General features: G+C 54.7%; 2 protein-coding genes across 2 annotated transcripts in view; both read right to left on the bottom strand.

The window, feature by feature from the left end:
• The window catches only part of LOC145396485 (unconventional myosin-XVIIIa-like), a 474,506-nt gene that overhangs the window by 259,722 nt on the left and 197,284 nt on the right, over positions 1–17,500 (bottom strand). The gene's annotated exons all lie outside the window — the stretch shown is intronic.
• Positions 1–17,500, bottom strand: part of LOC145396432 (uncharacterized) — an 18,498-nt gene that overhangs the window by 942 nt on the left and 56 nt on the right. The window contains exons 1-4 of the mRNA XM_080269807.1: positions 16,981–17,500; positions 14,721–15,369; positions 11,272–14,357; positions 946–8,844 (exon numbers count right to left, since the gene is read on the bottom strand). The exon at positions 16,981–17,500 is cut by the window's right edge and continues 56 nt beyond it. Coding sequence (XP_080125933.1) covers positions 946–8,844; positions 11,272–14,357; positions 14,721–15,369; positions 16,981–17,500 — 12,154 coding nt within the window. The remainder of the gene's footprint in view (positions 1–945; positions 8,845–11,271; positions 14,358–14,720; positions 15,370–16,980) is intronic.

Below are 17,500 nucleotides of genomic sequence, written 5' to 3'. Positions count from 1 at the left end.
TTGGGTAGGAAAGACAGGGCATGGAGGGGCATAGGTAGGAGACAGGGGGTACGTAAGAGTATGGTTAGGAGGTAAAGAATAAGCTGGGGCATTGTTAGGAGAGTAGGGGTATGTAGGGGCATAGGTAGGGGAGTAAGGGCACGGGTCAGCCTGAGAGAGAGGACAGGTGGGATCTACAGAGTCAGGGTACCCTGGCAAGTCCTGTACACTCTGGAATATTAGTAGCGGACAGCTGTAGCGGGCCAGGGTGGGGGCCAGCGGGGGTGTTAGCGGGGTGTGTCGGTGTGGCCAGGGTACGGCGGAGGTGGAGGCGCTCAAAGGGGTGGGTGTGAACGGAGGCAGGGCGGGGGTGTCTCCACATGCGAGGTGAGGCAGGCTAGAGTCCACCCATGTCCAGGTGGATGAGGGTGTGGGCGCCTGGTCATATGAGGGTGTGGGCGCCCGATCACCTCCCTCAGTCAAACGGGCGGGTGTGTGTGTGGAGTGCTCGCTGACTGGGGTGTGGTCGGTTGGTCCCCAGGCTGAACACAGGAGCCGGGATGGGTGGAGAGGGCTGGTGGTGTTAGAGGCTGGTGGGGTCTCGTTTGTTGCCCAGGGGATGAGGGTGTGGCCCAGGGTGGTGGTGTCGGGTGGTGGTGGGTTAAGACGTGTCACAGGCGTCCAGTAAGGGCCACTGCCTGAGGAACACAGGTCTGAGGAACAATGGGTGGAGGTGTCTGATGCAGGGTCCCAGCCTGTGCTCGGGTGAGAGTTTATTGTCTCTGCTGCTGATTGGCTGAGGGCTCTAGGTGCACTATGGCAAATCTTATGGTTAAGGTAAGGATGATGGTAGTGGCGAGGTAGGGTGGCACCGGCAGCAACAGAGGGCGCATGGGGGTGCAGGCAGGGCGAAGGGCAGGGTAGGGAAGGTAGGCTCCAGCGCCAGAGGTGTACAACCAAACTTACTCTCAGTGGCCAGGAGCGCCGATCAGCCAGTGCACGGGGGTGGGGGCTGGGCTGGCGCAAGTGGACGGCATCTTCGGGAGGGCGGGCACACGCCAGTGGAACGCCCAGGCAGAATGTGCAGCCTTCTCGTTCTTGGATATCTTCTGCCTCCTGACGCAAAACCTTTTCATGCTGTTTTCGTTTAAGTTGCTTAACTGATGTGGGCTTGTGTGAGGGCAGAGCAGAGCAGGTGCGACACGGGACGGAAGGAACACCTGTGTGTGGGTTCACATCACCGCCCATCAGCCTGTGGTGGGGTGGCACACACGGCTGTGGTGCCGCCCCTGGCAGGATATGCTGGGGTCGGGAGTCTGGCGTCCACGTGACGTTGGTGTATATATGAGGGTCTGGTGGCGGAGGTGGAGCTACAGGGCCCCTTCCAGGCAGAAATCCAGGGCCCACACCGGGTCTTAAACCAGGGACCATACCAGGCCTTATACCAGAGACAATACCAGGCAGAGCATGGTGGTCCCTGCAGCTCTCAGCCTCAGTGTCAGGCACACCTGCCAGATAAAAGTGCTTGTCGTCTGGGTGGATGCGGGGTGGGGAGGTACAATGGGTAAAACCTGCACGTGGCGGCACTGTGGTGGTGGTGGGGGGCGGCTGGAGCACCATGCCAGGGTGGAAGTAGTGGGGATCCTCCACAACAGGGAGGTGCTGTGCTGACAAATCTGACTCCAGACCAGAACTATTCTTACGATGTGACCAGCGCGGGGGCGGCGCCGGGGGCTGGGTGAGGGCGGTGTGGTTGTGGAGTGTGGGGTGGTGGTGGTTGTGGCGGGGGTGGTGGAAGGCGGTGGCTGGGTCCTCGTCAGACGTATTAACACAGACAGCTGGGGTGGCATAGTATTCACCAGAGCTGTAAGAGACTTCACGGCCCTCTGAGTCGCTAAGTGGCGTGATTATGGCACCGGCGGCCATCCTCCCACTCTGAACATTATACACACCAGCCGTACTTTCCTCCACCAGGCGTGACGTGGGCCGCTTGGGGAGGGTGTGGGCGTGGGGGGCCACACTGCTGCCCTGTGGAGAGAACCGATCAATGCTGGAGCTAGATTTTTTGTGTTTGCCCTCACTCCTGGGACCAAGGTATTTGCTGGCTTTCCGCAAGCTGTTCTTGAAGGCAGTCACAAAGGTCTTGTCAGAGCGGTGTGGTGTGGAGGGCGAAGTGCTGCTTCCAGACTCACTCTCATCAGCCACATCACCGGGAGATAAACTTTCAGCATCCCTCGTTTCAGACACAGGCTCACCGTCGCTGTAGGTGTCATCGTAGCCATCATCCTCAAACAAAAACATGAGAGCACCTTGCCCCTCAAAGCTCTGGAATGCCTCTAATCCGTCAAAATCCACGGAAGCCATTTCGCCCTGCTCGTGCCAAATGTACCCCAACAGCATCTGGTCCTCGCCACCCCACACCACCGCCTCCCCATCTCCCTCTACCTCCACCTCCTCTCCCAGGCATTCGTCAGGCACTAGGGTATCAGGCAAGCACTTCTCAGGCACCCGAGGGTCGTCATGCAGGTACTCGTCCAAGGATCCAGGGCTTGTGCTTGAAGAGTCGTCTATGTCAGGTAGCAATTCATCCAGGTGCAACTCAGATTCATTTGTTGTTTCTATGAGCAAGTTCAAGTTACTCAAGTCAAGAGTCTCTTCACAGACACATGATTTATCTTTACAATGTGTTCCCTTGTCCTCAACCACCTTGTTTAACACATTGGCATTTTTTGGTCGCTTCTGATCCAGTGAGCGGCACCTACGATCACCAGGCTTAAGCTTAATCTTGGTCTTGACAAAGAGGAAGTCTGCCGAGTCACTGGACGACGCTTCTTCAGTATCACTATCACTCTCGCTGCCTGAGTCTCCATATTCCTGTACCTCCAGACGGGTCATTAGACTCAGGTGTTTTGTTTTGGCTGGTGATGTGGGAGGGAACACCTGTGGAAGATCAGAGACAAGCAAGTCAGCATGTTCCTCTATTATTAATGGTGGAGGGTGAGCAGAGGATCCATTTTTCCTTTCATCGCGACTGCTATCGATTTTTTCTGCACTCTGTCCACCAAGCTCCATCTCAAACTTCTTCAGCTTCTCCTCCAGGCGCCGCATATCAGCATCCATGGTGTCAAAGTCCTCGTCGCTCTCGTATCCCGCTGGATCCTCCTCGTCACTCTCAGGCAGGTTGACAGCCAGCATCGCCCTCCACTTCACCTCTTCCTCGTCCTCGTCAAGCGGCAGGAGGTCACGTCGCGCCACGGGGCCTCCACCAGCCGTCCACCACGTCTCTGACCCTGTGGATGAGGCGGACGCTGACGCCAGCATGTCTGGGTCGGTGATGCGGCTGCCTGACGATGCTGACCCATCCTCCGCCGCCTCGCTCTCAGGTTTTGATGTGGCCGTCTGAAGGGGCCGAGAGTCAGGCACACACGAGGACGCATCATCCAGGGCTGGACCAACAGTCTGAGATCCTGACTTGTCTGAGCTGCCTGAGGAAAACGTGTCTGTTGGAATTATCATCCCTTGTTCAACAGCACAAGATACAGGCAAATCAGGCTGTGTTTCTACCGACCCGACTCCTTCACTAACACAACCCTCCACAGCCATTTCAACCTGATCAACGATGGATTCCGTACCATCACTGGCGTCCACATAGTCGTCCTCGGCCTCATCAGCTTCGTCATTGTGAGGGTGGGAGTGGGGGCGGTGGGGGGCATCGATGTGGACGACGGTGGCGACGCTGGCAGAGCTGTGGCTAAACCCATGGCTGGGGTCCGGCGTGATCACCTCCAAGGCCTGCTCGTACTCCTCCACAGACTCCTCCCGTGACAGCCCCCCAGCCTCCCCACCACCTGAAGGAGGCTCGGTGATGATAATACGTAGTGGAGCTCGTACGTCGTCAGAGGTGCATGAGTCAGTCCCTACCTCACTCTCTGATGCACCCTCCTCACTCTCCAAGACACCTTCCTCTCTTTCTGATATCTCTTCCTCTCTTTCTGAAGCCCCTTCCTCGCTCTCTAAGGCCTCTTCCTCTAAGACCTTTTTTTCTTTTACTAAGGACACTTCCTCTAAGGCTGAATCCTCACTCTCTAAGGCCCCTTCTTCTCTTTCTAAGGCCTCTTCCTCTAAGGCTGAAATCTCACTCTCTGATGCCTCTTTATCTCTCTCTAATGCCCTCTTTCCACTCTCTAAGACCACTTCCTCTATCTCTGAGGCCCCTTCCTCTCTTTCTAAGGCCGAATCTTCACTCTCAGATGCCCCTTCCTCTCTTTTTAAAATCCCTTCCTCACTCTTCAACCCTGTCATCTGTGGGGCCTTTTCTTGCAATGCTGTGACGTGCACACTTTCATCCTCCTCCTCACTGCCAACCTCTGCCTGTAGCGTGTAAGAATTAATGCTGGCTTGTGACTCGGTGCTTTCACTGCTATCAACAGTGCCTGGAGCCTCTCCCTCTGCCGCAACAGTGTCTTGTAACAGTGCCTCATCCTCTGTCTTCTTAAGTTGTGGTTCATCCTCGTCTATGTAAATCAGTTTAGCCTCGAAGCTCAGAAGTGCAGGTGTGTGTGGAGGGTTGATATCAAGTGCCACTATGTCTGTAATGTCAGTCTCTGCATCAAGCCGGTGCTGAACGCTATCTAGAGGTTGATTAATACTGTCACTTTCAACACGTGGCTTTTGTTCCTCCTGTAGTGTGGAAGGGTGAAACTGTTCTTCCTCCAGCTGATGTCCTTCACCCTGTTTCTCTTGCAATATGTCAGTCCTGGTAGTTTGATCGTTTATATTATCTCGATCGTCCAAAATTACGAGTGTGTCTGGGATCTCATTATTCACTTCATACCGCCCTTGATGTGAACTCTGAGAATCATCTTCGGAAGTAATTTCATCTACAGTATCGACCTGCACACGTGTTACATCTCTGCCCATAACACCATCACTTGCAGCCTCCGAGTCACTGTGTGGAGGCAGAGTGTGTGAAGGCAGAGTATTATTATGTGTCTGTTCGTCTGCCAGTGAGGTTGTGGCGGTGACATAATCTTCAGAAATCTCACTAGGGTCAACGTCACACTGCACCAGCTCTGCCCTGTGCGTCACTGCCTCAGACTCACGGTGAGGTACTGTAGTGTGAGTGTCAGAAGGCAGAATTTTATCTTGTGTCTTCCCGTCCGACACTGAAGTTACGGGTGTGGCATAATCGTCTGGATTTTCGTGCAGGTCAATTTCACACTGCACCAGCTCTGCCCTGTACTTCACTTCCTCAGACTCAGGGTGAGGTTCCGACACCGCTTTCCGGGGAGTGACGACATCCTGTGACAGAAGGCGTGTGGCGGCTGCCAGGGCACTAAGTGAACTATCTCCACCTGCGTCGATGGTTAGCTGAATTTTATCCTTTAGCGCAGCGTCTAAAGGCTGGACGGCGGGGCGTAGGTCAGACAGCAAGACCCGACCTTCAGTCCCACTCCTGCTGCTGTCTGTGGTGACGGGCGTGACCGAAGCTGAGGCATTCTGAGGGCCGTGAGTGTCGTACTGAGTGCCAGTGCCAGCTCGTGAGGCACTCTTAGACCTGGCGGCGGTGTGCGGTGGTGTGGGGGCTTTGAGGGGCTGCACATGGCCCAGGGAGAACACCCTATGGCGGGGCTGGGGGTCGGTGGGGTCCCTCTGCTGTACCTTGTTGCCGCAAATGATGTCCAGAGGGAAGCGGGTGGAGCCGGGGCGAGGCTGGCCACCACCCACCTGTTGCTGTTGTCTGGTAATGAGGGCGGCCAGCTCACTGATGCCCCGACCCACACCCTCGCCCCCGCCCCCCTCGCTCTCCTCCCGGCTGCTCACACTCACAAAAGACGCGCTACCAACAGTGCTCTCAGCCCCTGTCGCTTTCACATCATCCACCACCACACTTGCAACATCACTACCGTCCACACTACCTGTCTGCTTTACCACCTCACCTGTCTGCTTTACTACATCACTTGTCTGCTTCGAATCTCTTATACACAACACAACAGAGTCTTTATCAGAGGCACATTGTTCTTCCACGTCATCCTTTTTACTGTCCTCCACACCAGCTGTCTGCTTCCCATCTCTCACACACGACAAAGCAGCGTCCTTATCAGAAGCAGACAGTTCACCTCCCTTAATATAGTTTTTATTATCACGTTCCTTATCAACAGCCACTTCACCATGAATGTCATTATGTTTATCACTTATTTTATCACAGTCCACGTTACAAGCCACTCCACTGTCTTCGCCCAACCCGACAACATCACCCGAGCATTGACCGTCACTGAGTGGTGAAGGTGGTGGTGGTGATGAGGGTGATGATGGAGAGACAGGGGGTGGTGAAGGTGCACGAAGATCCTCACCATTACCCTGCACCTCCTCACATACCTCCTCCCTCACCCTATTACCAACCTCACTCTCACGTTCAGTAATCACCAAAGCAGAGCACTTCTTACTTTCACCACCACTGAGGTCTGCAAACACTGCACTTTCATTCTGGCTCTCACTTTCGCTATTCAGTGCCTGTTCCTGTCTACGCTGGCTGAGGCTGGAGGCTAAAGACTTACATGACTCTACTTCACTCACAGGTTCCTCAGTCGGCTGGACAGGAGAGTGTAAAATGTGTTGATACTGAAATTCACTGTCTTGTGCCACTGCTACCTCCTCCTCACTTTCCTTTGGCTGCAGAGAATCTTGTGAAATCTGTTGCCCCTGAATTTTGTCTTGTGAAATCTGTTGCCCCTGAATTTTGTCTTGTGAAATCTGTTGCCCCTGAATTTTACTGTCATGTATCATTCCTATATTGTCCTCTGCCTCAGCCTCAGCAGGGGGTGTGGCAGGGAGGGGCGTGGCAGAAAGGGGCGGGGTTTCAGCAGAGTCCGAGGCTTCTGAAGGTGGTTCTTCAATGGTGGAGAGAGCCGATGGGAGCAGACCTTTCTTGGGTAAAGTATGTACTGTGGCCCCTCTGCTGTGCTGTGCTGTAGCAGGGGTGATGAGTGGGGCAACAGAAGAGCTGACAGAGGCGGCAGGGGGGCAGACAGTAGTAGCAGGAGGGCAGACAGGGGTGGCTGGGGGGCAGACAGGGGTGGCTGGGGGGCAGACAGTGGCGGCAGGGGGGCAGACAGGGGCACAGTCATCTGATACGGCCTCACCTGTCCCACCCAAACCTCCACGATTCTGCCAATTTTCCTTGTCACGACATAATTCCTGAGTATAAACGGTGCCGATGCGGTCTTGCTGAGTTGGCGTGTCTGAGTGTGAGTGTGTGAGAGAAGGTGGTGTTAATTTGTGTGTGGGTGGTGATAAATTGTGGTCTACTGGTGATAATTTGTTCCCTAATGGTGATAATTTTTGCCTCGCTGGTGATAATTTTGGCTCTTTTGGTGATACGTTGTGCTTTACTGGTGATAACTGGTGTGCTGTCCCTTCTGCCTCGCCTCCCTCAGCCTCCTGCCGCCCCTCCCTGTGCTGCGTTATAGAGTCCAGAGGGGTTGGGGTCGACGTGTCCTCTGCTGTAGATAATTTTTTTGCGTACACTGGTTCTGGGGTGACTGTGTTCTCTGGGGTTGGGGTTGCTTCACGAGAGGCGTTTGGGGTGATGTTTCTAGAGGTGGTGGGAATGACCTCTCTGGACACACTCGGGGTGACTTGTCTTGAAGGGTCGGGGGTGATCTCCCTCGAGGAAATAGGGGTGACTTCTGAGGATGTGCTTGGAGTGAGATCATATCCTCGAGTGTATGGCCTGGGTCTGGTGTTGTAGGTATGGGGTGCGGGGGCAAGGAGCGTCCATGGTGGTGGGTTGGCCCCGAGGTCACAGGACACACGGGCCCCCTGCCATGCCACTAGGTTAGATACGGGGTAGGAGGAGCCCCCAGCCCCTGGCACCCCTTGCCCCTGCGGAAACCTGGGCGAGGCTGGCTCCGAGGCTGCCGAATCCGCTTCTGGAAGGCCGATCTGAGATGCAAAGGGTGGCTGGGAACTCTGCTCTAGGGGCGGCAATCGCAGGGGATGGAGCTTCCTGGGCAGAGTATGGCAGCGGAAGAGCGGGTATGGGTTGAGGGACTCTGGCCGCACACCCAGGTTGACGCCACACAACTTTATAAAGCCGGGGGCGTCCGTGTCCTCGCCGCCGCGGTACGTCTGCACGTCGCACATGTCAGACTTCCTGCTGGGGCGCTGCGTCTGCCAGGTGTCGTCGCCCTTCACGCGGAACGTTACGTTGTTGGCGTCCCGGGGCGAAGTATTGCGGCCGCCTGCGAACACCGGCACCAGATTGCGCACTCTCTGGCTGTCGGTGTCGGTGATCTTGAAGCCGTACACCGTGCTGGCCGTGCGGGGCTGCGAGGCGTTTGGCTGTAGGGCCCGGGCTGTGGGCTCGGTGTCCGCCATATTGTTGCCACTGTTCATGGTCACTAGTTCACCGTCACTATTTATAGCAACCTGCCAGCCCTGCCCGGCCACCAGCAGCCGATACTGGTGATCCTCATGTTGGTGTGCGTGGTGGGCGTCGCCGTAGAGAGGGTAGGGCCAGCACACGTCCCTCACGAGCACCTGCAGTGTTCCTAGTAGCTGCCCCGGGCACCGAGCGTCGTGTGCCTCCCCCACCGTGCCATGGCCACGACTGCCCGCCGCCCCGCGCCCTGTGCCAGCCCGCCCTGGCACTTGGCACTCACTCTGGTGCCGCCACCGGGCCAGGTCGCACCAACACACTCCTGCATCGCCGCCACCACTACCACACTCCGGCCCTGCAACTGGTGACGTGGGGGGTGGCCGAAAAGTGGGGGATGAGAGAGGGGGAGGGGCAGGGGGTGAGTGAGAGGCAGGATGTGAATGAGAGCGATAGGGTGCAAGGGGGGTAAGGTGCGAACAACTGTCCTGGTGCACCACCACTGGCCGGGCATGGTACATCCCATACAAACCTACACCAACACTAACCTCATCTGCTCTCCCCTCCTCCACTTTCCCCTCACCTTCTCTCCCCTCCTCTTTATCCTTCTTTTCTCTCTTCTTCTCCGCTCGCCCCTCACTTTCTCTCCTCTTCGTTCCTCGTTGATCTCTCTCTACCTCCTCTCTCACTTCCTCTGCTCTTCCTTCACCGTCTCTCCCCTCCTCCAATCTCCTTTCATCATCTCTCCCCTCTTCTCTCCAGTCTTTTGCGCTGCCCTTCCAAACTCTGCCTTCATCCTTCCCCTCCTCCACTCTCCCCTCTTGCTCCCCCCTTTCCTCTCCTCTCCCATCGTTTATACTCCTTCCCCTTGCCCTTCTTCCCGTGTTTATCCTCCTCCCTTTATTTACCTTCCCTTTATTTACCTCTGTGCCTTCTCTCCCTTCGCCCTCACACTCTCCCTCCACACCCAGTATCTGTGTGTTTATGCCTGCGTGTGCGTGTGGGTGAGCGTGTGTGTGTGTGGTGGGGAGGCTGGCAGACGCACACATCGGCTCTGGGGCACTGGTATCAAGTGGGGAGGGCGTGGGGGAGGGGGTGGGGAGACAGGGAAGCGGGGGCAGGGCAGGGGAGATGGGTTGGTTAGAACTAAGGGGGGAATCAATCATTTCCATTCCTCTTTTCACATCATTACCATCATCACCACAGCCACCCTTCCCACCATCGACACTATCGCTTATCTCACTATCATCTTCATTTTCATCGCTTTCGTGTGCATGGTGGGATGGTGTATTCATATTCGCCGTATCACCGTCATTTATATCGCTCTCACCATCACCACTCATTCGTTTCCTTTCACTTTCATTTCGCACACAGTCATTTTCAAATCCACCAGTACTGCCTTCAATTCTCAACCATTCACTTTCAATTTTCATACTAACTCCTTCATCTCTTCCACTGTCACCTTCTTCATTTTTTTTACGATCACTTTCAGTTTTATTTTCAGCATCTGTCTCAGCATCACCATCAATACTCTTACTATCAACTTCTCCACCTTCTTCCTTTCTCTTGCCATCACCATCTGTCTCACTATCACCTAAAGCCCTCCTCCTATCACCTTCTTCATATATCTTCAATTCATCATCACCTCTATCACCATCACCATCACCCCTATCACCATCATCACCCTTTTTCCTCTCGTCCACTCCGCCACCAACTCGCGATTCAACTTCATCATCGCCAAGGAATGTTTTAGGCAGATTGGTATGTTGAGGAGCAGAGGAAGTCGAGAAATAGCACTCTCTTGCCTCTGTGGATAAACGGAGGGGAGGTTGGGGAGTCGTAGAGTCGAAAATCCGCTCCTCAAGGCCCTGGGATTTCGACCTTAGAGGCTGAGATGTCATAGGGTCGAAAATCCGCCCCACAAGGCACTGGGGATCCGACCTTGCTGTTTCTGTTTCTGATGATAGCAAGGGCAGATGTTCGAGACGTGAGGGGAGGGGAGATGGGAGAAGGGGAGGTGGAGATGAAGGGTGAGGGAGGGGAGGTGTGGGGTGGGCTGGGTGTGATGGACTGAAGGGTGATGTGGGGTTGGACAGGGGCTGGAGAGGTGAGGGGTGGGGAAGGGCTGGGGTAGAGGGGTGAGGAGAGGTAACGGAGGGAAGAGGAAGGGATGGGATAGAGGGGTGAGGAAAGGTAGGGGAGAGGCGAGAGGGGACAGTGGTGGGTGGGGGGTGAGGGAGCGGTAGGTTAGGCACAGGAGGGGAAGAGGGATAGGGGTGTGGCAGGGAGAATGAAGAGTGAGTGAGGGGAAGGCTGCTGGTTGAAGAGGGGTGCGTGAGGGACTGATTAGGTGAGAGGATGTGAGATGAAGGGAGCTCGTTGGCAGGGAGGGGAGAAGAGGGTTGGGCGAAGGAAGGAGAGGGTTGGGTGAGGGGAGATAAGAAGTGGGAGAGGGAAGAAGAGGAGTTGGAGACGGAAGGGGAGGTGTGGGAGGGGGAAGGAGAGCGGTGGGAAAGGGAGGGAGAGGGTTGTGAGAGGGGAGGAGAGGTGTGGGAGAGGGAAGGAGAGGGGCGAGAAAGGGTGGGAGTGGGCTGGGAGAGGGGAGGGGAGGTGTGAGAGAGGGGAGAAGAGGGGAACTCGTGAGGCAGGGTGGATGGCGTATGGGGAGACGAGAGAAGGAGGTCAGTTTGGTGTGTGCTGGGAGTGTGATCAACTTGGCTGCTGGGTGAGGGTGAGACTGAGGGGGCGTAGGGCGGGATTGCAACAGGTGATAAATCCTCTTGTCCTGGTGATAAATCCCTTTGTCCTGGTGATAAATCCTCTTGTCCTGGTGATAAATCCTCTTGCCCTGGTGATAAATCCCTTAGTCTTGGTGCTTTCCTGGGCTCTAAATGTTCCTGGTGTGATGCACTTACAGACTGGGAATGCTTGCGTTCTGGTGCACTTAGAGACTCACGATGCCCTTGTTTTGATGCATTTACAGCCTCAGACTTCTCTTGGTTCGGTGCAAGAGGTGATATGTCCCCTTGTCCTGGTGCTCTCACAGACTCAGAATATTCTAGTGTTCGTGCACCCACAGAGTCCACAGAATGATCTTCTCCTGGTGTATCCACAGACTCGATAAACAAAGAACATTTCCGTGGGGTGTGTCTGAGCGATGATGGCACACTCCCACACACTGACTCACTCCTAAAAGGCCTCTGCTTCTCCGTTATCACTTCACTGTCACCTCCACTCATCTCACTGCCACAGATTACACCGTCACTGGCCACTCCACTCGATCCCACACTCTCAGGAGGCCACCGTCCCTCTGTTATCGTGTCACCGTCACGCCGGGTCACATCACCGTCACAGCTTGTCATGTCACTGGCCACTTCACCTTTGCCAGAGCTTCCATCTCGACTCTCACACGACGCTGCCTCATCCACCACACTAATATCGTCACCACCACAACCACTACCACCAGGCTCTTTGTCAGTCTTGTTCTGGGAAGTGGTGGGGATATTTTGGACGTCTTCTTGGTACTGATGTGTAGGCATGTCTTTCGTTAATTGATCTTGGGATGAGAGTACCTGAACATCGCTACATAATGACCTCCTCTCATCCACGTGTCCCTCAACCCGGGCTCCTGTTTCCGACGCTTCTACGATGACCAGGGCTGTTTGTCTTGCATCACCGTGTTTGGAATGCTGTATTTTAACTGGATTTTCGTCCCTGGAGTCCTGTCTCGCCACCTCCATTGAAACACCCCTGCTTGTGACGCACCCTGGTGTAGGGGAGTCCTGGGGTAACGACGGGTGAGTTTTCTGAGCGTGTGAGTCTTGAGGGTGAAGATTTAGAGTGGGCTGCTTTCGAGGATGAGTTTCTTGAGGGTGAGATTCGCGAAGGTAAGGGTCTGGAGAGTGATGCTGCTGACAGTATGGCTCTAGAGGGTGAGGCTCCTGAGAGTGAGTTTCTCGAGGATGAGGTTCAGGAGGGTGAGGTTTCTGAGACTGAGGTTCTGGAGAGTGAGTTTCTCGAGGACGAGGTTCAGGAGGGTGAGAATCTCGAGGGTGAGGTTCCTGAGGTGGGTCCTGCGAGTGACTGAGAGATGTGGGCAGGGCAGAGGGACGTGGCACTTGGACTCTGTGGCACGGTTCACTGGGCACTAGCGGAGGTGACGCGCGGATGGTGGCACTCCCCTCTCCCCTCACCACCACCAACTCCCTCTTATCCACGGTGCTACTGCCAGATACCGCGGGGGGGTCAGGCCGGCCAGGTAACTCCACTCCCTCTTGACTTTTGGGGGAAGGCTCGGTTAGGGAACTTTCTGTGGTTACTGAGAGTTGAACAGGTAATTTGACTTCACTTTCAGGTTTGGTTAGGGAATTTTCTGTGGGTTTAGGGACGTGGGTAGGAGGTGGGGTGATGCTGGTTTTTCTGTGAGTGTAGATACCAGGTGACACACAAATTAAACCTGATCTTTCTTTAAAACTTTCCGATACTTCTGCTGTGCCTACCGTCTGAACACGCTGGCTAGGGAAAGACGCGGTTAAGGTATTTTCTGTGGTTTTGTCGACGTGTGGGGCAGATGTGGTGATGGTTTTTTTGCGGTAAGTGTAGATGCCAGGCGATACGCAGGTTAAATACGGCTTTTCTTGACTGGTACCCGAGAGTCCTGTTGTCTCTACTGATGATTCTGGTGCTCCTTCCTGACTACATTCCAGTCTTTCTGTTGCACTTAATGTTGGTTCTGGGGGCACGTCAGTAGTCTTTTCCGGACCTAAACACGGCTCTTTCTGATTCCTCTCCACCTTTCCTGTTGCATTTACTCCCGAGTCTGTGAGGAGGCTGTCATTCTTTTCTGGGAGCTCTGTTGTGTTTTCTCTTAATTCTGCGTTCATATCAATACTTTCTGGGAGTTTTGTAATGCCTTCTGTTAATTCTGCGTTTATGTCATTATTTTCTTGGTGTTCTGTAATGCCTTCTGCTAATTCTACGTTCATATTATTATTTTCTGAGGGTTCTGTCGTGCTTTCTGCTAATTTTGTGGTTACATCGTCATTCTCCAGGAGGTCATGTTCTGGGCTTATAAACAGGGGGTGAGTCAGATCCTGTGGTGGCCCCGGCTGCTGGCACGGCCCCATAACACGTCCCCCTGTCGCCAATGCTACCTGGAGGGACGTCACACCCCTGCCGCCATCACCCACCCTTATAGCAATGTCCTCACCCGCCCTGCCACCGCCTTCTGCATACGACGGATTCCACTGCCACATGTCCTCAAGGGGCGGGAAGTGTCCTACGCTCAGATCCCCATCGTCGTCCGTCGTTGTCCCTTCATCCGCGGTTGTCTCATTGTCCGTAGCTGTCTCATCGTCTGTGGTGGCCTTGTCAGCTGTGATTCCCTCGCCCCCTACAGCTGTGCCTTCGTCTGTGGCTGCCTCCTCGTCTGTAGCTCTCTCTCCTTCTGCAGCTGCCTCTTCTACAGCTGTCTTACCTTCCGCAGCTCCCTCTTCGTCTGCAGCTGTCTCTCCTTCTGCGACTTCCACCTCAACTGAACAGCTGGAGGTTCCGAGGCTCCAGTATTCATAGCCATCTGACGGAGTGGCATCGAGGCTAAAGAAGGAGCCATCTTCACTGTCTGAAAAAAGGGCGCCTCCATCCGGCACCAGGTGATCGAGGCTGGAGCATGACGAGCTACTGAGGGAGGAGAGAGGGGTCCTGTCCGCCGCCCCTGTTGCATTTTCACCACCATGTCCACCACAACCAGAACTAATTTCATCACCACCACAACCAGTACTAATTTCACCTCTCTTTTCACCACTCATTTTTCCGTAGGGGGTCCAGGAGGAGAGGGGAGTACCTAGGTCCTCTACTGGTCCTGTTTTCTTCCCATCATCATCATGCCCGTCACAAGAATCACTAATTTCATAGCTGACTTTTCTACGGGGCGCCAAGCAAGCCTTATTTTCAACACTAACGCCGTGGTCAACATTTACGGGGTTACGTGAGTCAAGGGAGGCTGTGGGAGACGAGGTAAGAGGGAGGGCAGGGGAGACAGGAGGAGAGGAGGTAGGACAAGGGGAGGTGGTAGTGAAAGTATGAGGGGAGATAGGAGAGGTAGGGAGGCGACTATGACGAGAGGCAGCAGAAGTATGATGGAAGGCTGGAGGGTTGGTAGGAAGGGTGGCAGGAAGACCAGTATGAGAGGAGGAAGGAGTGGAGGTAGGAAGAGTGGAAGATGGAGGGCCAAGGTGGGTATGGCGTGGGTAGGGCTGGACACACACACCCCGGCTAAGGTTACCACACACGTCCCTATATCTTGGCAGGGCATCAGCTGTTAAGAGGAGAGAGGAGGCCGAGGCAGGGCGTGAAGTGAACCCACAGGCGCGACTGAGGCTCAAAACTGAACCCCCACCACGCTGAGACGACAGGAGTATGCGACTTTGAGCCCGTGCATCAGGGGCTGTGACGTCAGGAGGCTGTGTCACGGCGATGTTTTTAATAACCTGGCAGGTGGAGTCTTGAGGTGCGGGGCTGGATGACGCACGCTGACAACGTTCATTTCGACTCTGCCTGTCTGTGCGCTGACTCTCTACTGATTTGGAGGATGGAGTGCTGAGTGACATATCAATACTCACATTTTTCTTCAGTCTCTCCACTGCACTATCATTCGGTTTTGCTGCTAATTCGACTGACTGACTCTGGTTTAGCCTGTCTGGGTACTGACTCTCTGCTGACTCCGATGCCGCAGTGCTGAGTAAAAAATCATTCCTCTTAGCTTTCTGCGGCCTCTCCACTACGCTATCACCCACTTCTGCTGCTGACTCGATGCTCTGACTCTTCTTCACCCTGCAACCCGTGTGGAAGGTCTGGGTGCTGGGGCGAATCTTTGTTAGCAACGCAGCCTCACAGTCAATAAATTCCGAAGGCAATTTTCTCTTCGTCGCCTTGTTCACCTGAGGGGTCGTTGAACAAGGCAATGTGTCGGCTTCAGGTCTTGACTTGAGTTCAACAGAGGGCTGGCTACTGCTCTGTGGGTGTGGGCGTGGGTGTGGATGCGATTGTGGGTGTGGTTGAGGATGTGGGTGTGGGTGTGGTTGAGGATGTGACTGTGGGTGTGGTTGAGGATGTGGGCGTGGGTGTGGTTCAGAATGTGGGTGTGGTTGAGGATGTGGGTGTGGGTGTGGTTGAGGATGTGGGTGTGGGTGTGGATGAGAATGTAGGTGTGAGTGTGACTGACGATGCGTGTGTGGGTGTGGCCCAGGGTGTAAGTGTGGGTGAGGGTGTGGGTATGACTGTTGCTGGGAGCTATACGGTGTGTGACGTGGCTGTGGGTGTGGATGAGGGCAAGAATATGAATGTGGAATTGACATCGAAATTGGTGGTGGTGGTGGTGGTGGTGGTGGTGGTGGTGGTGGTGGTGGTGGTGGTGGTGGAGGGGGTGGTGGTGGTGGTGGTGGTAATGGTCGTGCTGAAAGTGCTAATGGTCGTGACGGTGGTAGCTGTGGTGGTGGTGGTGGCGGTGGAGGGTGTGGTGGTGGTGGTGGTGGTGGTGGTGGTGGTGGTGGTGGTGGTGGTAATGGTCGTGCTGATGGTGCTAATGGTCGTGACGGTGGTAGCTGTCGTGGTGGTGGAGGTGGTGGTAATGGTCGTGCTGATGGTGGTAATGGTCGTGACGGTGGTGGTGGTGGTAGTGGCGGTAATGGTCGTGCTGATGGTGGTAATGGTCGTGACGGTGGTAGCTGTGGTGGTGGTGGGGCTAATGAGTGTTGTGGCAGGTGGACACTATCTTGGTGACAGGTGCTCGTCGTCGAGGGCGTGGTCGAAGTTAATAGGCCCTCTGATCTCGGAAGTGTGGTGCTCTGTGTTATGGTGTTTTGTGGTGTGTGGTGCGCTGTGCTGGTTTCTTTTGTGGTGCTCTGTGTTGTGCTGGTTTCTACTGTGGTGCTGTATGCTGTGCTGGTTTCTGCTGTGGTGCTGTGTGCTGTGGTTTTCTGTGATGGGGTGTGTGGTTTGGTGATCTGTATTGTGGTGAGTGATTTAATGCTTTGTGTTGTGGTGGTGTGTGGTGTGGTGATGTGTGGTTTGAAGTTTTGTGGTGTGATTTTGTGTGGTACAGAAGTGTGTGTGATGGTGCTTTGTGGTGTGGTGGTGCGTACTGCAATGCTCTGTGATGTGGTGATGTGCAGAGTAAGGCAATGTGGTGTGGCGGTGTGAAGTGTAGTGTTTTGTAATGAGGTGGTGTGTGGTGTGATGTTTCGTAGTGAGGTGATGCGTGGTGTTATGTTTCGTGATGTGATCGTGTGTGATGTGGTGTTCTGTGGTGTGGTGTTTCGTGGTGTGAGAGTGTGTGTCGCTCCAATGGTATAGTGTGGCGCTGATGAGGGAAGTGGTGTGGTGGAACGAGGTATGATGCAGTGTGGTACCGAAATGGCTTGCGTGTGTGTGTTAAGTGTTTGTGTGCCAGAGGATGTGCCAGGGGTGTGTGTGCGTCTGGCAGGGGTATGAACAGATCTTATAAAGGTGTATGCAGGCATGAAAGGGCTAGGTGTAGGCCTAGCAGGGGTGTGTATAGGCTTAGCAGGGGTGCATATGGGTCTGGCAGGGATGTGTGTCGTAGGTGTGTTAGACATATCATATACTGAGGAAGGACTTAGCTTGACGAGGTGTGTAGATGTGGCAGGGATAAGTGTGGTCCCGGCAGGGCTACTTGTGGGTGTGGCAGGGGTGTGTGTCTCCTGGGAGTGAGAGGTATCAAATAGTGTAGGGTTGAGTGTGACAGGCAGTTGTGTAAGTGTGGCAGGTGTACGTGTGGTAAGGGTGTGAACAGCAGGGGTGTGTATGAGTCTGGCTGGGGCAGATGTAGTCTTGAAAGGGGTACAAGGAGGGCTGACAGGGGTGTAAGTAGGTCTGACAGGGGTGTAAGTAGGGCTGAGAGACGTGTAAGTACTCCTCCTAAGGGCACGTTCCCTGGGCCCCCTCCCCGCCTCACAAGCATCATCTAGCAGGGCCTGACAAGACTCCAACAGCTCCTCCGAGGTCCACCTTCCCAGAGTCGTGGTATGGTCAGACTCGGGGCCGTCTCTCTGCTCCACCTCCTGCAGAAGACACTGGTAGGCAGTCAGCAGCTCCTCGCCTGACCCCTTCCACGTCTCACCCACG

This window comes from Coenobita brevimanus, chromosome 38 (genome assembly GCF_032717465.1).
Source record: "Coenobita brevimanus isolate Jiangsu-jjx chromosome 38, ASM3271746v2, whole genome shotgun sequence".
Taxonomy (NCBI): domain Eukaryota; kingdom Metazoa; phylum Arthropoda; class Malacostraca; order Decapoda; family Coenobitidae; genus Coenobita; species Coenobita brevimanus.
The sequence above is the reverse complement of the archived record's forward strand: the minus strand, read 5'-3'. Positions and strand labels throughout refer to the sequence as shown.